This window comes from Aplidium turbinatum, chromosome 7 (genome assembly GCF_918807975.1).
Source record: "Aplidium turbinatum chromosome 7, kaAplTurb1.1, whole genome shotgun sequence".
NCBI lineage: Eukaryota > Metazoa > Chordata > Ascidiacea > Aplousobranchia > Polyclinidae > Aplidium > Aplidium turbinatum.
In genome coordinates this window covers 21,825,249-21,849,224 of record NC_137478.1, presented here as the reverse complement: position 1 = coordinate 21,849,224, position 23,976 = coordinate 21,825,249, and the positions used below count along the sequence as shown (strand labels likewise).

The window sequence follows — 23,976 nt, the reverse complement described above, 5'->3', positions numbered from 1 at the left end:
ATCATTGATTTATATTTGCAGTACTTGCTCAATTTCACTTACGCAACGATTAGGCTATGTTAATTGCTTCACACAACATTTTCTTAAATGACAGAATTGTACGTTGCCTAAATAAGTAAATATACAAAAACAAGTCACAATGTTATACTAAGACGATAAAAAATAAAAATTTAAAAGTACAGTTTTCCGGGATGACGCATTTGGTCTCAGACGGGTTTGTTGGTATTGCATAATGCAGTAGAGAGCTCTCATGTACTTTTGGTCATGAAGCAAATCCTTCTTTATCGTTTATGCTTTCACGCTTTGCCTCCGCAGACACCGCTTGGACCATGTGGGTGAACTTAGAATGTGGGTTACTGAGAAGAATGGCGGGATCACCGAATTCTGCAACCTGTAAGTCAAGGGAAATATCGTGTTTTTGTTTATAGGCTATGGACTACGCTTAGCTAGCATTGGTGCTAAGCTAACATGGAAATATTAAAGACTAGATGTCATCAGCCAAAATTGCACAAGTAAACAAAAATTAGGCCTATATTGGTGAAAGCAACACACTAGCCTACCGTATGGAAGTGTTATTGCATTATATCAGTTAATTTTAAATAATTAACTCAACCATAGCTACGTGGAGGACTGAAGCTGAAGGTGATTCAACTCAGGAGCAAAATGGTTGAAACACCTGGTCAATCTAATCAAAACATTAAGAGCCTAAAATGTAGATACCAAACTCGTGTTGAGCAAACATTTCGAAAAATAAACAGTTTTCATTTTCAGTGCTGTTAAATTGAATTTCCTAAAAAAAAATGCTACAATTTTTTTTATTTAATTTTCAACATGTATCAAAACAGCTGCCCATTAGGTAAATTAATTAGAAATTAAGCGATTTTGTATTCACGGCAATTTTTATAAATCAGCAATTGAGAGCTGTGTAAAAGGACTCACTTCCCCATCGTCCATAACAACAATCTTGTCGCATGTCAGCACGGTGTTAAGTCTGTGGGCGATGGTCAGCATGGTGCAGTCTGCGAATGCTTCACGAATCGTGTCTTGAACCAAATTGTCAGTTTCACTGTCGATGGCTGCTGTTGCTTCGTCGAGGATGATAATGCGGGAGTGACGTAATATAGCCCTGGCCATGCACATCAGTTGCCGTTCGCCAACGCTGAAATTCTCACCATTTTCAATAACCTCTGATTCGAGTTTTTCTGGAAGATCGCTTATCTGAAACATGAAGAGAAAGTCTTCGAAAGAGAGAGAGAGATGTTTTTTTAGTTATCTTTCCAGCACGAAAAAAAAATTACATGATCACACAAATACAACACATACTGTATAATGCAGAAAGGACCGGCAGCACCGAATGACCTTGCGGTTTCCTAGACTAGGTGCTGCCTGTCAATCAGTAACAGACAACCGTTAAAGTTCAATCGAGTAACGTCATTAAAGCATTTGACACGGTAACTTTAATCTGAAACTACTTTAGTCTAATAACCAGATAATGCGACTTCTTTAGAAATCAATATTCCAAACATTACGAACTTCAAAAATTTGTGAAAAATTATTTGAAATCCGCACAGTCATACAAATATAGCCTATGGTTGAACTATAAAGCGGAAAATTGTAACTCTCTAAAAAAACACGCATTTAAATAACTAACGTATTTTCACCAAACAGTCTTTTTAGAATAACACACCTTATGCTTTATGTGGGACCTTTCTAATGCTTGCCATATCTCAGTATCAGAATATTGCTTGAAAGGGTCGAGATTGTACCGCACAGTGCCGACAAATAGGACTGGATCTTGTGGAATGATTGAAAGGTTTCGGCGCAGTTTGTCAAGGCTTATTTCATCAATATTCATCCCGTCAACCTCAATCCTTCCACTTTGAAGATCAACAAGACGGAAAAGCACAGTTCCCAGTGAAGATTTGCCTTCAAAATTATACGAAAAGTTACGGATAGCGATAGCTGGCTGACTATCATGCAGGTAAGGTTACAAAGTGGGCTAAGTGACCGATAACATATAAGAAGGTTTTACGAACAAAGAAAATTAACAACAGTTGAAGAACAAGACTCAGAAAATGTAGCTTAAACAGAATTTTTTTGTTTGTTTAACAGATCAGAAGTTTTTTATGATGTCAGATTTTAATAAATTTATTAAAATTTCAATATTACCCGAACCCGTTCTTCCAACAATCCCAACTTTTTCTTTCGGTTTAATTGAAAAAGTTACGTCGTTCAGAACCGTAGGAAGCTCCGGTCTGTATCGCATGCTGACATTGACAAACCTGAACAAAAGTTATGAGGGGTTGGTGGTGATACTCTATGGACTTCTCAAATATAAACGTTTTAGTAGTAAAATCTAGCCCGAGTTGGCGACACTGCACAAGGGCGGTAAAAGTTAGAATCCCTAAACCCTTGGAACTGCGAAAAACAAAGGTTTAAACAAAGAAGAACAGTACAAAGTTTATTTCATCTAATTCTATCTTAAAAACAAGCATGCATATAAAAACAAGGTCTTCATATATTCACTATGAACGCAAGCCAAGTTATTGAAAGCAAATTACTTTATCCCTCCATGTTTGGGCCATTCTTGCGGCACTGGCTTAACCTTCTTGTCTGCAGACGCTTCACAAGGACAGCAGACGATGTATTCATTTATTCGTTCTACTGATGTAAACATTGTTCCTGTCTCAATGCTGAAGCGAACACCAAGATGGAATATGCCACTCAGCTGAATAGAAAATAAACATGAAATATTACTGCTGGGTTTGGGATTTTTTTCTGAAGCTTTCTGGCGGTTTGGAGATATTGAGAATTGTACAGTTTTTGATTGACTGGCGACGCTGACGCAGGCAATGCCGCTGAGAGGTTGACATTTGAGAGTGTTCGCTTGTTTCTGAAGTGTAAAGTGCAGTTGCGAATACACTGCTCCATGTAGTAGGTTGTGTAAAGGGTGTATGCAGGTTTTTTTAAGGTTTGGTTTGGGTGACCGCTAAGTAGTTTTAAGAGACCGCAAGTGTTTCATGTAAATACCAAGAAATAGCCAAAAAATAGCCATAACTACATACAATCAACGCAACATAAATGAATTATTCGACAAAGCACAGCTTAAATGATTGTGACAGCGACCAAACAGCCTGCCCAACACGGCCGCCAAACAAGTTTGCTGCACAATCAAACAAAGTGTGCTTGTTGGCTTCTGCTTGTTATGTTTCCACACGTAAAAACTGATCATTATGCGCCATAAATCAGAAATAAACATTGACGAGTATCGAAGGTGCACTTCCTTTGTGAATAACTCTTTGATTCAGCTGTTAGCTGTACCTCCACTTATTCTTTTTTCCGGACGTGAACTATTCGTAGGCTATATTCGTATTATCGACAAGACATAGCGAGAAACAACCATTACTTTTCTACTGTAGTTGCAAGTCCAAATTTTGGGAAACCGCTGGAGAAATTTGGGGGACCGTTTCGGTCCCCCAAAACACCTTAAAAAAAACACTGGATGTATTCAAATTTATGAAAAATACAGAAACGTTAGATCAAAAGATATTCATTTTCATTTTTAAAAGCAAGCATGCATACAAAAACAAGGTCTTCATATCTTCACTATGAACGCAAGCCAAGTTATTGAAATCAAATTACTGTATCCCTCCATGTTCGGGCCATTCTTGCGGCACTGGCTTGAGTTCATAGTGATTTTCATTTTCTTTAAACAGCAATAATTGAAGAATTCCTAATGTTGCTGGTCAAAATTTAAGCATCCAAAAATTTATCAATGTTATTTTTCTTCAGGTTTGACCACAATAGCAGTTAGTCAGAGAGTTAAAACAAGTTTCGACTCACTCTGATTGCGTAGGAGAGCGCTAGCCCGGCAAACGAAGCAGTTGTGGAAAGAAAAACTTGAGGATACACGGACGAAAGCACAACGAAGAGCGCAGTGAAGGCATTTACGAATGAAGAAATGATATTCAGGCGAATCCCAACCCATCGGCCAGCGCATAGAAAAGCATAGACGGATAAACTACTTGTGTCCAATAGCTCGCCAAAGCTGGAATAACAAGCAGCATATTTAGTCAACAGAAGAACATTTTCATTGCCACTTTTAAAAGCAATTATTTTCACCAGACAAATGACGAAAGCATTAAAACATTTTTTCCTCTCGTTGTTGTGCTAATTTCAAAAGAAGTTTTATTTAATATCATGCAATATCAGAGTATACTCTATATAGAGTTGCTGAAAAACTGCACACTATTCGTTCTCAGAAGCTCACACCAATTTTGCAAGACTTACGTTTCAACATATTGATCAGTCTTGTCATACGCATGGATGGTATTCAGACCTTGCACAGTGGATGTAACCAATGAAAACCACGGAGACCTTGAACATAAGTAAACAATTAATTCAGACCTTGCACAGTGGATGTAACCAGTGAAAACCACGGAGACCTTGAACATTTAAGTAAACAATTAAAACAATGAAAACTATTAATACTACAAAAAGTGCTCAATGCCAAGCAAAAAGGCAAAGCAGAGCGAATTAAATCAAATATAGTTATTACTATCTGAAGCCTTTAACCGTAGTTAATCTTTTCCAAATTCATAATAACTGGATAGTAGCATCAAAAGAAAGTGCTCAACTGGCTCAGTGCTAGGAGCAATATTAAAACAATGAAAACTATTAATACTACTTTTATGAATTTGGAAAATTACTAAATTAATACTATTAATACTACTAAATTATGAATTTGGAAAAGATTAACTACGGTTAAAGGCTTCAGATAGTAATAACTATATTTGATTTAAGTAAACAATTAATTTCGCTGTCAACACCATCGTCACTTTCGAGATCACGGTGAGCTTTGGGAGGATCAAAGTTGATATCTTTTATCAAGTGGAGAAGGCGGTGGTGCATGCAAAACTAGCCAAAACGTCGGCTCAGAAACACATCAAGCATTTTGAAAAAAATATATCACCGCTTGTGTGAAGCAGAAATATTTTGGTCCCTTTCAGGGATGTTGATATTGAACTTAAGCCATAACTGAGATGTTTAGTCGAAATGCGGGCTGTTCCTATTCAGCAATAAATAAAAATCTCATTAAATCGCACAAAAAAAAAACAAGATAGGCTTACAGCAATAAAATTTGTTGGTATAACTCCTAGGATTATTTTTCCCACCTGCTAGTGCTAACCAATGTCTTTATCTGTATCAATGCTTTGCGAAATGAAATGAATATGAAAACAAATATGATCATCAGAAAGACGAAGACGATCGTAAACCATGGAAAGACAAATATGATGGTGAAGAAAACCACAACCATGTTGATAACCTGAAAACAAAACAAATGGCGGTCATGTTAGAACATTTAGTCAATTTTTAAAAATAGCATTCTAATGTATATGGAAACGAAGGAAGCGATATACCGAAAAAGTACAGAACAAGTTAGTCGTGTTGCTTTATTACGTATAGCCATAGCAGGCAGTGATTGGCAAAAGGCTACATGTCCTATCGAAGCCTACAACGCATAAAACCAAGCAGGTTCCCAGAAGAGAGCTGTCAATTCTGATATTTCACTACATTTTAAAAGTAGGAAATGCTGAGACGAGCAACAACCAGATATTTTACTATTTTAGTAGCCTACACTGGTAGTTGCTGCGTAGAGTAACAGTTTATTTCTAATTTGTATCGGCAGTAGACTGTAAAAAGAACAAACTGATAGACTTGGGTTTTTGCCTGGTAAGTATCTTCAGTACCGCGCTATTTCTGACCACGTGATTGTCAATCGCCAGTCAGACCAGTTGCTTGTTCACTTAGCCTACAGTGGATTAACACTGCTGCATGCAGCTAAGACTATTCTCTGTAGATCTCTTCCACCATAGCAGTTCTGAATAAGTGAGAAGCATTTCTCACCTGCAGCAAAGTGAATTCCATTATGTAAGGAAGCATGGTGTCCACTTCATCAAGGTCAGTTGTAAACCTGTTGGAAAAAGCTTTTTTCACTTACACTGCAAAAACGTTGAACATGTTTTTATTGCTGTAATTCAATACTATTAAGGTTTCGATCAAGAGTCCGCCCCAATAGCATAGTTGGTGCTATCGATTTTATGAACTAAGAAACATCAAGATCAAGCGGCGCTAGTTCCACTTCAGGATGTTGGCCTACGCTTGAGCAACGCATTTCAAGGACCGCTCTCCATCCAGTGGCATCTAGTGGATGACAAATTTGCAGACAACAACACTTCAACAGTAATCGGAAACTATGAATGTGATACTGATCAGTCTTAGAATAAAAGCTAACCGACTAAACCGCCACTAGTCACCTGTTGAGGATACGACCTGTTGGAGTGGTGTCAAAAAATGACATCGGGCTCGAGAAAACACTGCGAAGTACTTTGTTCTGTAAACCCGACGATGCACGCAGAGTGGTCCGTGAATATAAGCGTGACTTGATACACACAAGCAACAGGGTTATGATCAGGATAACACAATAAATAATCTGCAATGCAAAAACAACACCTCTGTTTTACAAAACAATACGATGGGGTGTAAATTATTTTCTACAGTTTAGATTTATGACTCGGAAAATGCTTATTGCATAAAAGCTTATTGCAAGATTTTTTCAAAAATCCTAATCAATGCATAGCATTGCAATACAATGCAACCAAAGAAATTAGTATTTATAATGTTGCATCAACAATACAATAGCACCAATGGATTGTGTGAACGGTGTTGAAAACAAAGAAACAAATAGATCACCTGATAAAACGTTAAATCAGGATTTGTGGTAATATTCGAATCTCTTTTTTCTTCGCAGGTTACATTTTGAAATGCTGGAGTAGTCGACCATGGTGTGCTGCTTGTGGTGCCATTGAGAAAAGCTGCATCCAATGAAAAGTTGTCACGTAAAATTGTAAATGTAAAATAAAGTGACAATCCGATTTTTCATCAGATTTACAGAAAACACTGTTACATCACATACATCACCTAAATAAAATGTAAAAACAATAACTTAATAAAAGGTTTTCATGCTTTTTCTAAAAGTTTTTTTTAAATCTGTATATATTATAAAATTATCTGTCTCGCTTAAATTATGTTTTCAGAAAAAGATGGTAAAAAGCGAAGAATCATGCGCCGTCAAATGCATAAAAATTGTCTACAGTATTTAGCATATTTCACTTTACAAGTATCTAACGTTCCATTGAAACAAGGTAGAAATCTTCCTCCAGCGTCGATCCAATACGTCAACCACCAATTGAGAGCAGTGATTCCTCCTATAGTTGCCACAATGAAAAACAACACCAAGGCTACAACGTGGAGTCTGCAAGAAACGAACAATTAATTTTCAGCATTTTTTCTCTTCATTTTGCTTCAACGAAGCCTGGTCTTCATCCCGTAAGATCATAGTTGACCATTTGTCTGCAGCGACTCCTTCATCTCTCTCTTTTGCTGGACATTTTCAGTCGAAAGACGAAATTTGTATTGTAAGCTATAACTATCATAGTTACTTTCCAGTGCACTGCCAGCTATAGGCCGACATAGACTATTTTAATCATTTTTTATTAGACTATAAATATGCACAATTCATTAAACGTTGAGTTCAACACTACAATTGTATGTTTTTAAGTTTTTCTACAATGATTAAACTCTTGTGCCACTGTTCATTGTTATGTTAAGACAGGGGTGTCCAAAATTTTCCCCAGGTGGCCAAATTTGATAATATGCGAAAGTGCCCGCGGGCCAACAATCTCTGATAACCTTGTTTTGCTAAAAAATTATGCATTATATAGTAATATCGTGTTATATAATGTCATTTTCATAGAAAGCAATGTGTATATGAGCTACATATCACGGGATGTGATAAGTTAGGCTATAAGTTATTAGCTTTTCTATTAAAAATTGAAACATCCAAAAATATTGTTAAATACAGCAATGCTGATGTGAAAAATGAAACTAAAGCCTTGATTTCAATACCCATGTCAAATTTGATTCGAAGTTAATGGTAGACAAGCATAATGCGAGAGTCGCTCAGTTTTGGTCTCAAGTGGTTCTTCTTTAAGTTCATAATCGAAATCGTCCGCTCCCGCGAATAGGTTGAGCCGGGCAAGCTCAATGCTTCTGTACTTCTGGAATTTTTTTTTATCCAGTTGCTAGTAAAAAAAACACAAGGGAAAGATGTTGCATTCGACTTCGGCACTCGGCGACGCAGTGAAGCTCAGTTAGCTGCAGCTGAGCCTAGAGCCTCATCAGGGTTCACGCAGAAAAAAGCGAATTAGCAATAAGTCTTTTCAATTATGATAAAATCCTAAAAGCGGTTATTGAATTTGCTAGCAAGGAAATGAATGAATGCTCGCTAACCACTCATTACTATACTCTTCAGAATAATAGGCCTAATAGCTGATTTCGCAATTATGACGTAATAATGATTTTAACTTTTCTCCCAGTTTTTGTCAGTGAGAAAATACTGTCTTGATTAATTTTTTTTAAATGCAAGTTGTATTGGTATTATTTCTGTGTGTCTGCGGGCCAAAAACAACACATTGTGAAACAACATGCGTGGGCTATACAAAAACCTATCGCGGGCCGGATTTGGTCCGCGAGTCGGACTTTGGACACCCCTGTGTTAAGATAATTTTCGTGTCGTTGTTACACAATTTTTGAAGTTTTTCCTGCATGATCTAACGTGACAATAAATCCAAGATCACCGGAAGCAGTGGAGAGGAACTGGACATAACTAGACTTGAACTTAATGATTTGAACACTCACCCTCCAGCGCTTTGGGCATAAGCGAGATACGTGGACATTTTCACTACGCCTGTTTGGCGTTCTTCAGTTTTCACCAACACAATGGGCTTTTTTGGAAGTAGAACTGGTTTACCTACAAATAAAATGTTCCATATTGAAATTATAGTATTCATTTCTTTTTTATCACTGGCCTTTTAAAATAGCTTGAAAACTGCTTCGAAACACTAGTGCCACCACACAACTATTCAATGCATATAGAAAAATAAAAAATAAATAATGATTTGAATATTATTTTACACAGAGAAAGCAATACTGACCGGTATTGCCACTGTACTCAGAATCCTTGTTATCAAACTTGGTCTTGCACTCAACAGTGGCAAGATCAATGTTCTTGAACTCATCCAAATCATCACGTACAAGAATGGGACTTTGACAGTCGCTTGTTGTGGCAGCATTTTGAGATGATTGATGAGGGTCAGGATGATTTAAGTTGTCAGCTGATAAAAAGAATGACAAATTTCATCACGTAGGCCTATCAACGGTTAATTATGAAGGCATTTCAATAATCATGACTCATACCTCAATAGAATGCAGAAATTAGATAAAGGTAATGTTTTGTGGATTTTTTGCTACAAAATCCAACTCAAAACTTCACTTGAAAATAAAATATAACCAAGTTCAAATTGAAGACAGTTTATTTCATTTTTGTCGACAAATACGGACAGTCATCATCATTTTGTTCCTTCCTCGTATGGAGAGTTGGATACAATGCGCCATTTTTCTCGACCATGAGCTGTGCGTACTGCACATTCATAAGTTAACTTTGTCCATTTTGTGATGTTTGATGTCCAAATCATTCTTGGTCTACCTTTATTTCTTTTACCATTTATCTTCCCTTCTATTAATGATCTTTGTAACGAGTTTTTCCTTATTGTGTGTCCGAAATACTTCAATTTTCTTCTTTTGACTATTTGTAAGAGAATTTTGCTTGAATTGAATTTGGAGAATACTTCATCGTTAGTGATCTTTTGTTTCCATTAAATTTTTAACATTTGCCTGTATGTCCAGAGCTCGAAGGCATCGATCCGTTTCTCCATTTTTTGTGACATTGTCCAAGTTTCAGAATTGTATAATAGGTTTGACCAGATATAGCATTTTAAGATCCTGAGACGAATTGATAAATTTAAACGTTGATTGGTCAATTTTTTTTCATTTTTCCAAATGTAGTTCTTGCAATTTCTATCCGTCTTAGAATTTCATGGTCACACCTCCCCTTGTCCAGGATAGGAAAAAGATTTTCAGTTCAATTTCAATTCAAGATTTCAGTTTAAGATTTTTCAAGATTTTTGTTCAGTTCAAGATTTTTATTACAGTTCATACGTAGGCTACAACTTCATGCATTGTATGGATACGTTTGACACTGTAATCCATGCATTAATAGCGTATTTGCAGTGAAAGTAGGCTATTGCAGAATCACAAATATACCTGAGATAGAGCCTAACATGAGCAATGCTTACACATTTTAACAAGAGAATTTCCAGATTTTGTTCGGTTTTCCAGGATTATTTTGACTAGAGCCGGTTGTAACTTCTTACTTGGCTGTTTTTCCTTCTCTGTTTTTTCTTCGCAAATATTGTAATTCCTGAAAGAGGTAATCAAAAGCTTAATGAAAAAAACATAGAGACAAACTGCATTCACAGTTCATAACAACAACCTTTGGCTTAGGATTTTTACCCAAACTTTTGTACGTTCGATAATAAAGAAGCTTTTACCCCATAATGTTCCACATCAGGCTCAGGTAACAAAATAGAACGATGTTTTCAGCGGTATTGTATGTAAGCGAAGTGTATGGTGTTAAAAAATGCATTTGTCTGTAGCGTAATGAATACAATGAAGTGTGTTTTATGCGAATTTATTTTCGGAGCATGTGGAGAGCCACCGCAACGTTGGATAAATCTTTGCTGACGTCTAACCCTCGCAATGTGGGAAACAAAGGACGGAAAACCGTTTATTTTGTTAAAATCTACGTTGTGAAGTAAGCAACGATCGTGCTGCTAAAAACGAAACTCAATCAATTGCAAAGGACGGAAAACCGTGAAGTAGTAACCATCATGACGTCACACATGTCTCAGGGAGGGCATGCAGTTCACAGCCTCTACTCTGGTTACGTTACAGTAGGTTACCAGACATTTAAACTTACGTTTTTTGTTGAAAGTAACTTCGTGAATACCTCCGTCCGTAACATATTTCTGTTTTAATAATTTGCGTTAAAATAACATTGTAAATGGAATAAAAGAAACAAATAAAATGCCATACTTGATCATCAGCGCATAGTCTTTGTCTTCCGCAATGAGTTCATCATGGGGCCCATGCTCTGAGATTCTTCCATCTTTCAGAAGCAACACTTCATCACAATCTTTTAAATATTGCAGCTGGTGGGTGACAAAGATGATGGTCTTCCCTGCCAGAGCCTTCTTGATGCATTCGAAGAAGATATGCTTTCCAACATGGGCGTCAACAGCCGATAGTGGATCATCAAGGAGAATGATGTCACGTTCACTGTAGACAGCTCTAAGTGGAGCACAAATAGAAGCTTTTCTACCAAGGCATATACTTCATAACTGCAAGACAACTTCAACACCAGACACTGTGAAACTACAAATGGTTTTGAAAACCTGGGTAATAGAATCGGATGGAGTTTGGGGTTTCCAGAGTTGGTTTGCAGAAACGTGATAATCGGTTATTTTCACCCTTGGAGTATCTTGATTATTTACACTACGTTGCGAAATAGTGGCAATAGCTTGTGTAGATTTTGAGGTTCTTGTGTGGCCCTACTTGGGTAGAACCTGGCCTGCCAGAAACAATGACTGTTGCCTTCGGCTTTAACCATTCAGGTGCTGAGAACTTTAAAAGTACGAATTGAGCATTGGAAAGAGCAACGCATTGTCAGGTAATTTAATTTGATAGCTGCCAAAACACAAATGGCGTTGATATAAAGGCACGTACAGGTTAGTTTCAAAGAATTAACAAACATGTTCGTATATCAATTTTCATTTCATTATTGCATGCGATATGTTGACTTATGTTTTCTATTTTTACATCACCACGTAATAAAATCGAAGTAAAAAAGTGCAAAAGTGAAAAGCAATCAAAAGGCTTAGGATTTCAACAAGTGATAAAAGTTGAACTTTTATTATTAAAACAACAAAAGATCGAGCAAGACCATCGACTCCAAAGACTCAAATGCAAAAAATATGCAAAGAAAACTGTTCTTCTCACAATTATCAACCAATACCTTGCCAAGCTAACTCTTTGCTTCTGGCCGCCAGACAAGTTGATTCCTCTCTCGCCGATCTCAGTCAAATCGTTGTCTGGCAACACTTCAAAGTCAGAGAGTAGCGCGCAATTACCGACAGCTGCAAAAAGTTAGCAATGAAATCTAGTTGATAAAATTTAGTTCATCTATAAACGACAATGGCAATACAAAAAATATATTACAAATTGTAAAGGAGCTTTGAATTTAAAACGTGACATTGTGAAACATATTCTGAAAACAATTTGCTCGTAGTCGTAGAAGCTTGTTTAAAATTAAATAAAATAATAAATATGTCAAAATCTTAGTTAGTTTGACACGCTAATAAAGATTTACACTTATTCTTTGTTTTTCTTATCTTTATCCTGCATTGCGGGAAAGCGGACTTGAGCGCTATGCATCGGTGTACGCCTTCCAACGTACACCTGACCCACGCTGCAGCCGAAGGCAATGTCTGTTTCCGGTTGTCTACTCTATTTATGACTTAAATTTGGTACTACCCATTACTCGAAATCGATCACTGGGTAGAGGCAATTATCGTAAACTTTCTTGCCCAGAGAAACAACAGCAAGTGCGGGTGGCTGGAGTCGAACATGCAGGCTTTCGACTGCGAGCCCAATGCGCTAACCACTCGGCCATTTCAGCATAACACAACGCAAAAAGTAGCAACATACACTTACCTTTATCGTATTTTTCTTTGTCATACGGCAAACCAAACAAAATATTTTCACGTGCAGTGCCGTGGAATATCCAAGCCTGCTGTGGCACATAGGCAAGGAGTCCGTTCAAACCCAAACTACCCTTCTGAATGCGAAGATGACCCAGTATTGTGGAAATCAACGAAGATTTGCCGCTCCCAACTGAGCCACAAACACCGACCAACCTAAACAATGTAAAGTTTGGAAATCGATTGAAACTCTAGGTTCGTAACTTGCAAATGAAACTGTTTAAAAAGTGATTTTTTTAAGACTTGAGATAATGAGAATACAAAAGGCTCCACGCACATACGATTGCTAACAGCACCAGCGTCGCGGTCCAGGAGTTACATCAGTCGAGAAGTTACCAGGGCTGTCAATTGTTTAGATGACTTTGTGAAAAAGAATTATGCTTAAATGCAATAGTGACTATCATAATTATGTACCACTTCACAAAAAAAGTGTATTGCTTTAATTTATTGTGTGTTTGAAATTACCTGCTGCTTCATACAGCCAGCAAAATTAGCAATTCTTCATTTTACAACATCATTTAAAAAAGCATTTTTTTTAGTAAGCTTTCACTTTTATAAACATGTTTAGTTTTAGCCATTCGTGCAGCACATGATTCAACGGTTCTATCCGTGTTTCGACAATCATCCACGACTTGCATTGTAGTCTATTTCGATCATCAAATTAACATTTTCATAGCAATGGGGCCAGTAACATTTTTTCAGTTGAACCAGTGAAACGTGCTGCTGAGTGCAACACACAAGTGATATATTACTGCGGCTCACTTGTGAATTTGCTATGGGCCTTCAGTCGGTCATGGCCCGTGGATTGAAAAGACGTAACTTAAAACAATGGTTGATTAAGATTATATGATTTGTATTATTGTACTAGTTTCAAGTTACATACAAGAAACCGAGAAACTAAACATCCAATCCACTGTGCATTACCTTCCTTTTGGCACTGACAACGTTATGTCAAACAACACCTGCTCGGTGGCATGATTTTTCTCATCGACCTAAACGGAGTGATAGTCAGCTTTTTGTCAAGTTAGCCTACTATTGATTTGCGTTCACCATTGTGTGCCTAAATGTTGATAATTCAACGTTAGTTCAATGTTATCAATATAGTAGGAGTTTATATGCTATGATCATAGTACGTTTCAACTATTTAGTTCACAGTATAACAATGTTGAAAAGATATAAAAACAGCATTTCGATCAAGCCTTCAAGCAATTGAAAATTGTACTTTTAAACTGCAGCCTACTTCTGTTAATCCAACAATATCCCACGCGGCAGTGACGTCAGTAAACTTGACAGCGATATCTTCACTTGACGTTGAAACATAATATTGACCGATCTCCTCCATGGCAAGCAAACTGTCCATCCGACGAAACGCAATGAATACCTTAAACCAATAAAAATATCATGGAATCAAAAAATGATTGGCAGAAAGGCAAGAAAAGAAGGTGTTTAAGAAGACGGACAAATGTGACAAATAGTTGAAAGTGTACATAAGACTAACAGGCGTTGAGAATGTAAGGCCCTGCGTTTTTTTCATGCTAAGCTGCTAGTGTTACTGTTGTTTACTTCTTCATACATCATTTTACATTCCGTTGCCGGAAAATGCTTGAAGACACCTTGCACAAAACGTTAACAAAACAGCGACCCTTCAGCACGGCATTATTATCTAATATAAAAACAGAATTTAGTTTTTACGAGCCACTCCTTCTATTACTTGCCGGCAATACTGTCGATGTTGCAGGATTAAGAAAAACAATAAAAAGTAGGACATAGCATATTCCTTGAAGATAAATGGGAGTTTTATGCTTTTGCCTCCAATAAAAACATGCAAGACTTTTATAATTACGCAGTTGTTAACATTTCTTACTTCTGAAGTGGCCTTGACTGCAAGAGGCAACGCTGATATGTTAGCCCTCATTCCAATAAGTAACGCTAGTACAGTGAAAGCCTGAAACAGAAAGTGTGATGCGGCGTGATAAACAACCAGCTGCAGTAGCGAATGTAAAAACAGGTTTGGTAACGCCATGTTTTCGAAGACGAAAATTTTCTAAAGGAATACACAGAGCAAAAGTTGCGGTCTCACAAAGCGAAAACTTAATAGGAAATTACAAGTTTCACTTTCTATTGCCTGCTTTTTGCGTATTTAATGGACCCTGGACCTATATTGTCTTTTATTGTGCACACTTTATATCACCTGGCAGATCATAACTATCCAATCAAATCTAGATTTCTATGAACATTATAGCTAAAGTTTACGATTAAAATAAAAGTTTTTTGACGTAGTTTTAAGTAGCTTTTACGTTAGCTAAGAAAAGTTGGAAACTGTTCAAATGGAGAGAGCTTTCGGAAAAATAAAGTGCCTGCCTATTGTTGCATTTACAATGAGCACAAAAGTTTTGTTCTGTACTTTTCATAATTTTCACGTAGCCGTAAGGTTTCGGAAATCTGTCCAAAGTGCCCCTACCTTACGTCAAAACATACAAGGCATAGCCTACTTCACGTCACCATTTACAGGAATCGGTTAACTCTATTGTTAACTTATTGTAGTTGTCTAAATAATTGTTTCTTCGAAATGTTTCAGTTTGTTTTCACTTTTTGAAGGGCACAATGAGTAAAGTTGTATGTCCTGCAAAACCCGCTATCGACTTCAAACATGTGTGACATATGCAGCTTGCTACGATAATGTAAACTGACAGTGGCTAGCGAAAACGAGTAAGAAAATTTTGCAAAAATTTTTTTGAAAGAATTGTATGTTTTATCTCCCTTTTTGAGAAGCACGTCACTAAGTTGACCCTTAGATCCACTACTGATTGATTGCTTGTGTCGTGCAATCTTTTACCAACATAATGTTGAAATGACACAGCACACAAAACAAACATACTTTAGCAATAAATAAATGATAATCAGATAAAGGTGCACTGCATCTTTAAGCAAACCACAACGGGAAGTTGCGTCGCAGCAGCCAATAGGCTAAACATCTACAGTATCTAAAAAAGACTGATTTGCTGGCTGAAATATCATTGGCTTGAAGATTTCAGACTGAAAGTAAATATGTATTAAACTTGAGAAATATCAAATTTATAGCCTTGTAATATTTTTAATGCGTCACAAAGGTCACTTCTGAAAGAGGTACCGATACTGCAGGGTGGCTTTTTACAGCTTGAACGCTGACAACCTCCAATAGTACAAGACAGCGTTACTGCGCACAAGATACAAATGTTAGACCACTCTGTGAAGAAATAAATCACATGATCGATGCTCTCCAGGGTGGTGCAACATATGTTATTCCCGTGCTTTCTGATGTAGCTCTGTGATCTTTAAATTTGAAAGCATTGGTTGTATGTGTATGTGGTATGGTATAACTATATCATACTTTGCTTTTTGTACTCCAACTTTTGTGGTAACTGCAATGCAATCCTTTAAACTACAAAATCAAATCAAGCCAGAGGTTGATAGCTGAAGTATTCTCAGTCCAAATATAAAAACGACGTTACATCGTTACAAGGACAATAATAACTTGTTTAAAAACTTACATCCGGGGCATTCAGTGGATAACCAATCAAGGTATGCACAAGGAACATGATTGTACAGGCAACAACTGGGAGCACGTTTGCCACAATCACTTGAAAACTTTGCACAAAGCCGGTCTTAGACAGAACGTGCTGCTCTTTTTCGCGAATTTTACCTAAAATGAAGAATCCTCTTTTTAAGTCGGTGTATGAGTATAAAGGAGTGCTTTCTGAACTAAATTGCTTTGAATAAAAACTAAAAGTGTCTATTAAAATGGAAATAACCAGGATTTACGTGATTGCAATGCAACGATCTTTTGAAATGTATATTATTTCGAACCGGATACCATCATCAAAACCAGCAGTCTAAAAGCATCACGAAAGACTAGAATGCTGCAATCTATCATTGTTTACCAACAGCCTTCGCAAAGCTGTTTTCCCAAGCATACATCTTGATAAGCTTGATACAATTCAAAATTTCGTTCATCATCCTCACTCGGTTGTCTGTGATGCCCACAGCTTTAAAGCGATACTTGCGTATTAGTTTGGCAAAGAACATCTGGAAAAGAAGTGAAGTCACATTCAGATGTCTCCACCAGTAAACAATAAACATGCTTGCACAAAAGCAGTTACATTTTAAATCGATAGTGAAACATAATTTTAAAACATTTTAGATAAGTGTCTATCACAGTGGTGCCGAAATCTTGTGTCAGTCACTAACCCCTTTCTAGGAATTATCAAGTCTGCAAACCTCTAAACTTCTATTAGTGGCCTTGAGTGAAGATTGTAAAAAATAAATCATTTTTAAATATAAAATTTAGCGATGAAATTTGCATTTATTTTCTATTGTAATGCATTCACAAACCCCTTAAAAGGCTTCAAGTAGCGTTGAAAAACGCCGAGGATCTCAGATTGAGAATCAACCGCCAATCACGTTTTCTTCGTAAAACTTTCGTAAAAATTGACGATATATCGGCCTAATATTTTCTTAATCGGAGAAGTAGCCGCTTGTTAATTTCGAACATGCAGATACATGCATTGCCCACAAATATTCTGCTGGACAATCTACTGGCACTGCATAGTAATTAGTAAGTAACTTTCACAATTTTACAACTTACTGCACAATAGCCTATGACATGTGACACGTATGCAATCTGGTATTGCTACAACACTTCGCAAAAGGAGAATAATAATTTGCAATGCAACACAAATTAGCTGAATAGGTCAATTGGAGGTTTGTTGCGAGTTAACGCGACTTTGTCAAATCTTGCAACATATTGTCGATCGCCGCTTGTTATAATTTAATGTTTCCATTCTAACTTTTTTACAATATTGTTTGGCTTCAGATAGCAGTTTTGATAGTACCTGTAGTGGTATATAGGAAAACAGCACAACCACACCAACAATGGCCGTCCAACCAAGTAAAGTCCAAATATAAATAATTGTGACAACAGCAAGGAGAGGAGTTCCCACAACTACACCACAATATAATATCATATCCACCAGTCGTTGACTGTCATTAGAAAGTAAGTTGACAAGCTGAAACGTAAAAGAATGGTTGATATTACCGGCCGTTGTTTTACGATTATTTTAGTGACATCACGTTTTTTAACGTCATAACGCAGCAAGTAATCCGCCTAAAGGTTTATTTACATTATTAGTTTGAAAATGTGGCCAAGAAAGATGTTTACAAACACTTTTAGATCGTTTTACAACTGATTTGAAAACAATGTTTTGTTCGGGGTAATTAATTCGTATGAAAATCTGGGGATGAGGCTTACTTCTCCAGCTGATTTGTGTTTTAGACTTCGTAGCCTCGAAATCTTTCGAAATAGCAAAGTGATCAGCGCACCCCGGGTCCGAACAGCCGTTCTGTAAACAAAGATGTTCAAATACTTAAATCTAATATCTCAGTGGTCGTGTAAACGAGACATTCTTGAAAAAGACGCTTGGGAAAGAATATGACGATTACAGAAAAATAATCTCATGTTAGGCAAACAATTCTGTCTAAAATGGAAATTTTATTGCAATCTCTATTTGCGCCTAACAATAATTATGTACAGAAAGCTATGTGGAGCAGTATTTGCGAACGAACGTCAAAGCGAACACTGCAGACAACCTTTGAAATCTTTGATCAGATCGAAATAGTAACTTGTGAATAACTTGTGCTAGAAGTTTGTTTTGGCTTTATTATTATTGGTGTTGGCTTTGTTTTTGTTATCTATAAAAAACTTTGTTGTATTAAATAATTACGTTAGATAATCACCATGGTATTGTTATTTAGTTGTGTTTCGTTACAGCTAAAAAGCCTCAAATGTAGTAGGTCTACTATTTGCTGCAATGCATCACTTTCATTGGGTCTGTTGTAAAACTAAAACGCAAGGTGCATAATGCCCAGTCAGCACAAACTTAACTGGTCCGTTGTTTTAATTATAGAAACACATGAAGCAAGCAAGTTACAGTAAATACTGTATTGCCAGATCAGTTTTATAATTTGTTGGATCTGCTAGGCATTTATGCATGTTATATTTTAGTCTGCTCCAAAAGCATTTAACCAAAAGGTGATTAAAGTGTCAATAACATATCTACCTTAGGCTTCAACTAAGGCATTTTAAAATTTCTGCTTATTCGTTTCCTATCATTAGCCTGCAAGCTGTTCACAAAGTTCGAGGTACAACATGACAGTTTCCTCTTTTTCATTGTGATAAATGTTATGATAAATTGCAGGCAACGAGAAAACATAGATTGCAATGGCTCAAGACAAAGAAACATCGATCCGTTTCTACTGATAAGCACGCAACTGTTACAAAACATACGTTCTCTAACTTTTTACCGTAAATTTTATTGCTTCACAAATTGAAGTTCAATTTCAAGTCATTTGTCAAAGCAATACAAAGGTTAAAGAAGACGTAAAAATGACACATCATATTTGAAAGGGCGGAAGGGATGGCGAGGTTTTCATCTAGTTTCAGTTCGCACTGTTTGTTTTACCTGACAGGTGTGACAAGCACGCAACAGTCACAGTTGCGATGAAATGAAAATCTTTCTTGAACACACTTTTATGTTTTACAGAAATTCCACGGCTCGCAGGTAGGCTAACTGAAACGCATGAATTTGCCGTTGGTTGACCTTGATGTCCAGCGAGAGACTATTTGCATGAGGCATAAACACAACCTGGCACTCTGCAAAAACTTGATTCACTTTCAATTTTTGCTCGATACCGAATGATGCGTGAGATTTTTTAGGGCAACACTAAAAGGCGGAAATTTTTTTACAATTTTTTTCGACACAATTTCACAGCATGCTCCTGTGCTGCGATGGTGGTTAAAATGGCTGCTCTACGAAAATGCTATTTTGGAATGGGTACGTACTATCTCCATAAACGACATAGAAAACCAAAGTATAGCACAATCAAGCTATTTTATGTTTCGGTCTATTTTTACAAATTGTAAAACCTTAACAATGTAATTCATTTACCATTAAACCCTATCAAAGCAAAAGGATCGATTGTGGGAATTCTTATCCTTGGACCAAGAAGAAAGCTTCTTTGAGAAGTTTGCAAAAGTAGAAAAGGCTGTTTTCTAATTTCGATTCTGTGTGGCGTTGTAGATTACGAATCGTCGGCATGCACAAGACAAATGTCCGACTATATTGCCAGATATCGACCAGCAGAAAACCTTCAGCTGGCTACATCTAAGCAAAAAAATCAATTTTGTGGCCGTATGGTAACTTAGTGCTGATACATCTGTTCTCCAAGTAATCACCATTGATAACAGCAATTTTGTTTTGCATCGTGTACGTACGGTACTTCACAAAATTGTTTTATTATGTAGGGCTACATTGTACACTTTATCAAATTAAAAAGTATGTGTGTAGCTTACTGCGATTGCTGCTTTACAATTCATGAACCCATACCTGTAGTTCATACCCCAAAAAATGCTGTTGGTTATTGCCCGAATACATTCTGTAATCCCCAAGCCAACAACCAACGCAATTCCATATCTCAGGCTAGGTGAGGGCAATAGTGGAAAAGAAACTAGACGTCGTATCAAGAAAGCCTGAAAGATGTTAAACATCGGAATAGCTCTGTTGATTAGCTGCTTTTTTAATTCACGTTTTTAAAGCTACAGTCACAACAGTGTCGAAAGACGCTCTCACACTCTAACGTAAACGTATGACCTCATAGCTTACTATCGATACTCTTTACAGATATCCGATTTTATCTTGCTGATTTCCTTACATTTTCAGAAAGCAGGGATTTTAAGATTGAGTTAAACATACAAAAATATTTCCTTTGTAAAATTATCTTTTAATCCGGTCAATCTTCTGTCAATGTTCGTACAAAGAAAACATGCCACTCTCCTACCTTACTACTGTATGTTTGGTGAACGTGTTATACGGTTGAATGTCTAGGGAACAATCGAATAATAATAACATAGAGAATACATTTTTAATGAAGGCAAACTCACCGGGCCAATAAATTGCGCAAAAACTCCTATACAGTTGACAACAGCAGAAGCGATCATGCGCGTCCGGATGTACTGAAAAATTGTTCGTTTTATAGAAGGTTTCGTATTGTACTTGGCACAGTCTTCTTCGTACAACCGAGTTAATCTGTGAAAACATCACACAATATCAACAGTTACTTATTGCAGCCTACAATCCAGTTACTAGATAGCATCGATCAAGAAATACAATTATCGTGTAAAAGGGTTCGTCTTGTTTGCTCAAATATCGCAAGACGCTCGTTTCTCAGCGGCAGTTATACTGATGATGTATCAATAGTGTTCCGTCGGCTGCATAGCCGAGTGGTGAGAGCCCTGGTATGGCAATCGAAAGAGCGCCGGTTCGACACGGCTCAAGAGCATGCGGCTGTGTCTTTGGTAGGACCCTTAAAGGCACGACTGAAGGAAGATACGAAGATTGGCTTCCTTGCCTTCCCGTGCACGTAATCTAAATCTTCAACTACCAGATGCAATTCTGGATACGACAAAAATAGTGTTTATCGACGTGGAAAAGGTTTCAAATAAATAAAACATTCAAAACCTGCACCACCAAGAACAAAATAATAACTTCAACATGGTAGCAATTACCTCTCAGAAGCATGTCTGGCTGAATCATATTTAGACAAAGGAGGAAGATCTTGTGTTTCCAAAACGTTTTTATTGAAGATCACTCTTGTGAGCCATGCAAATGTGATGTAAGAAAACAATCCAGCATTGTCTACGGGAGCATGCACCTTTCTCCTGATATTACAGAAATATATTTTGTTGAGTTCTTCAACAAAATCTTGGAAGCTCTAAAGGTCAACGTTAAGCTTTAGCCTAAGTTTGGTATTTCTCATCAATTTTTGGGCAATATTTATATCATTCCCATTCTTTTGCAGACCAATTTCGCTATCGCAACTTAACCGAGTAAAACATATAGATTGCATCAAGGTATGAGATGGGGTGGAACGAAAGACAAGATGGAAGACAGATTTGGGATGGAAGATGGAAAATGTCGGTGGAAGACGGTCTTCCACCATTCTATCCTACTTTCATGATTGAACTTCCTAACACCGTATTAAGACATACGAAATTTGTAACAATGAAAAATGATGGAATCATTTAATACATTGAAAAATTTAACTGTAAGCCTAAACAAAATAATTGTTGAACGCAATCTCCGTTATCAACAACCTACTTCGGAAATCTAAACGGTTTTAATTTTTGGAGGCTCCTCCAGTATTTTGAGTGACGTTCATCTCCGGCATAGGCTTTCAACACGTCGTCTGAAGATTTTGTTTCATAGTCGTCTTGGTGCTGTTGAGCAGTTTTGTCAGAAGCTAAGAAAGTCATTGCAGGGTCAAGTATTTTTATTAATCGTGTTTTTCAATAAAAGTAACAAGCTTGAAGTAAAAAAAAAACGTCACAATTCCTACATTGCCTAATTTTGATGTCATGATGTCACTACACTGCAAATGAAGATATATTATATCAACGTTTTATTACATAGATTGGTTAGTTAATAGTTATCTCTCAGCTTCTCAGCAGGTGTGCTGCTCTTTCTTCTTTCACGCATGCCTATCAAGAGCTCTTTTCTTCATTGATGAAGATTGATTATGTTCCTGACCGGATGCAGACCTTAGGGATCATGGTATTCCAATTTTTTCTCTCAATTGACATCCGTTATCCATGGTTTTAACTTGTGTGTTAGATGCACGTTATTCAGACCGTTTAAACATGTTAATGTTTCAACGTCCTCTTTTCACACAGTAAAAACCCAATTTATCACAAAATCCAGCAATATTTGACCAACTCCAGATGCAATACAACTATATAGACTTATGCTAGGCTATGTTTGTTGGTAGAAAGGCAAATTCATAAAAAAATTAACGCCCTACTCTGCAATATCTTGTTTAGGGGGATACTTTCAGTTGGAGTAGAAAAAGCATGTAGAAAAATTACGTGAAAAATCACAAAGTCAAAATCATAAAAACATGTGAATTTGACGGTTGACCTAAATTTGTCTTAGAGGAAATTATGACCTAACAATAGTGGCATCCGGCCGGCAAGGTAGGCTAAAACTTGAAGATTTCGATTAGAGAAAGCAAGAGTCAAACTTCGTGTCTCATTTTCTGTCGCCTACCGAAAAAAGTGCAGACTCCATCTCGTCGTGTCAAACTCAACGGGGGTTGACCCCCAACACTCCGTCTTGAGCACGCCCAGGTTAACCTTTCCAAAGGGTGCGGGAGTTTGAATAAAACACCTCGTTTTCTTTCGATATGGTGCGCTTTTCTTAGAAGCGTCTTTATTTGGGGCCAGAGAACCTCATTGATACCGGGCCCAAATTTTCCTCTCAACGGCCCTACATACCTCACTGCCTAGTAATATTTCATAGGGTCGGTTTTCGATGAAATTGATACCTCTTTTAGAAGCTGCAGCGCCTGGATGGAATAATGTGACTGCTACCATCTCATACACAAGAAGCTGAAGAAGGAATAGTTTTTGTATGAAAATTCTAGCAACTAATAGTCTCCAAAACAAGATCAGAGTCTTCAATCCTCTTCGGTCAGCTTAAGCATCAATCGTTGTCATTCAGGCCTCAATTTCTTTATAATAGCAATTAGCAATAAAACCTATCTCCTCTCGGTCCCTCGTCAGGGGATCGCAAAATTTGAAGAAAAATTGTTTTTGTGGCAAGATAAAAGGGAAGTTTTCTCAGCACGCTCAACAAGCAAAAGTTAACCACAAAGGCTGGACCTATGTTTGTTACTATTTTTGGCTTGTTCCCTCCGAACCAAACTGTAGTGGGCTCGAAAAAAAACAAAATTTTCGAGTCCACTGCTGCCAATGCAACTAGTATTTTAACTGCTACAAGGCTACCACTTACCATATGCTATCGCACGCTTATTAGACTACATAGCGTGTGATATAGTGAATTGGCAACTGACTTCGTGTGAATTACAACAACCGAAGTCTGCCAGTTTTTCGTAACCCTAGGAAGTAGGAATGTTTGTTTGCAACAATAAATAACAAAGCTTTGTTTGCTGTGACGCAAGTAAGCATCCCTTAATTAAATTCAACGCGCAGACGCCATATGGCAGTGCAACCATGCAGTTTAGCACCTCTTCAAACTTAAAAACCAATAGGCTACACTTTGATCAAGGTTTGCTTCTAAATAGTTGCTACCCTACTGAAGCAATGTCT

At 37.2% G+C, this 23,976-nt stretch overlaps 1 protein-coding gene across 1 annotated transcript; it reads right to left on the bottom strand.

Annotated features, from left to right (window-relative positions):
• On the bottom strand, positions 1–22,199 carry LOC145774015 (ATP-binding cassette sub-family C member 5-like). The gene is made up of 29 exons (XM_082585145.1): positions 21,971–22,199; positions 21,379–21,531; positions 20,755–20,899; positions 20,201–20,343; positions 18,067–18,157; positions 17,651–17,824; positions 16,700–16,844; positions 16,310–16,461; positions 14,644–14,724; positions 14,020–14,160; positions 13,704–13,771; positions 12,733–12,935; positions 12,035–12,155; positions 11,056–11,310; positions 10,257–10,381; positions 9,057–9,236; positions 8,761–8,872; positions 7,179–7,315; positions 6,754–6,875; positions 6,318–6,493; positions 5,908–5,974; positions 5,175–5,326; positions 4,291–4,377; positions 3,844–4,048; positions 2,562–2,728; positions 2,170–2,282; positions 1,688–1,926; positions 940–1,218; positions 1–391 (listed from the first exon to the last, which is right to left on the bottom strand). Exons 1-29 carry the CDS (start codon positions 22,123–22,125, stop codon positions 263–265), a joined length of 4,317 nt encoding a protein of 1,438 aa, XP_082441271.1. The 5' UTR covers positions 22,126–22,199; the 3' UTR covers positions 1–262.
• Positions 22,200–23,976: the final 1,777 nt, after the last annotated feature.

Excerpts from the sequence above, each read along its gene's own strand:
- LOC145774015 (XM_082585145.1), bottom strand. The coding sequence starts at position 22,125 with ATGACTTTCTTAGCTTCTGACAAAACTGCTCAACAGCACCAAGACGAC. Across the intron at positions 12,156-12,732 it reads CAAAGAAAAATACGATAAAG|CTGTCGGTAATTGCGCGCTA; the intron begins GTAAGTGTATGT and ends AACTTTTTGCAG. Across the intron at positions 8,873-9,056 it reads TGAGTACAGTGGCAATACCG|GTAAACCAGTTCTACTTCCA; the intron begins GTCAGTATTGCT and ends TTTTATTTGTAG.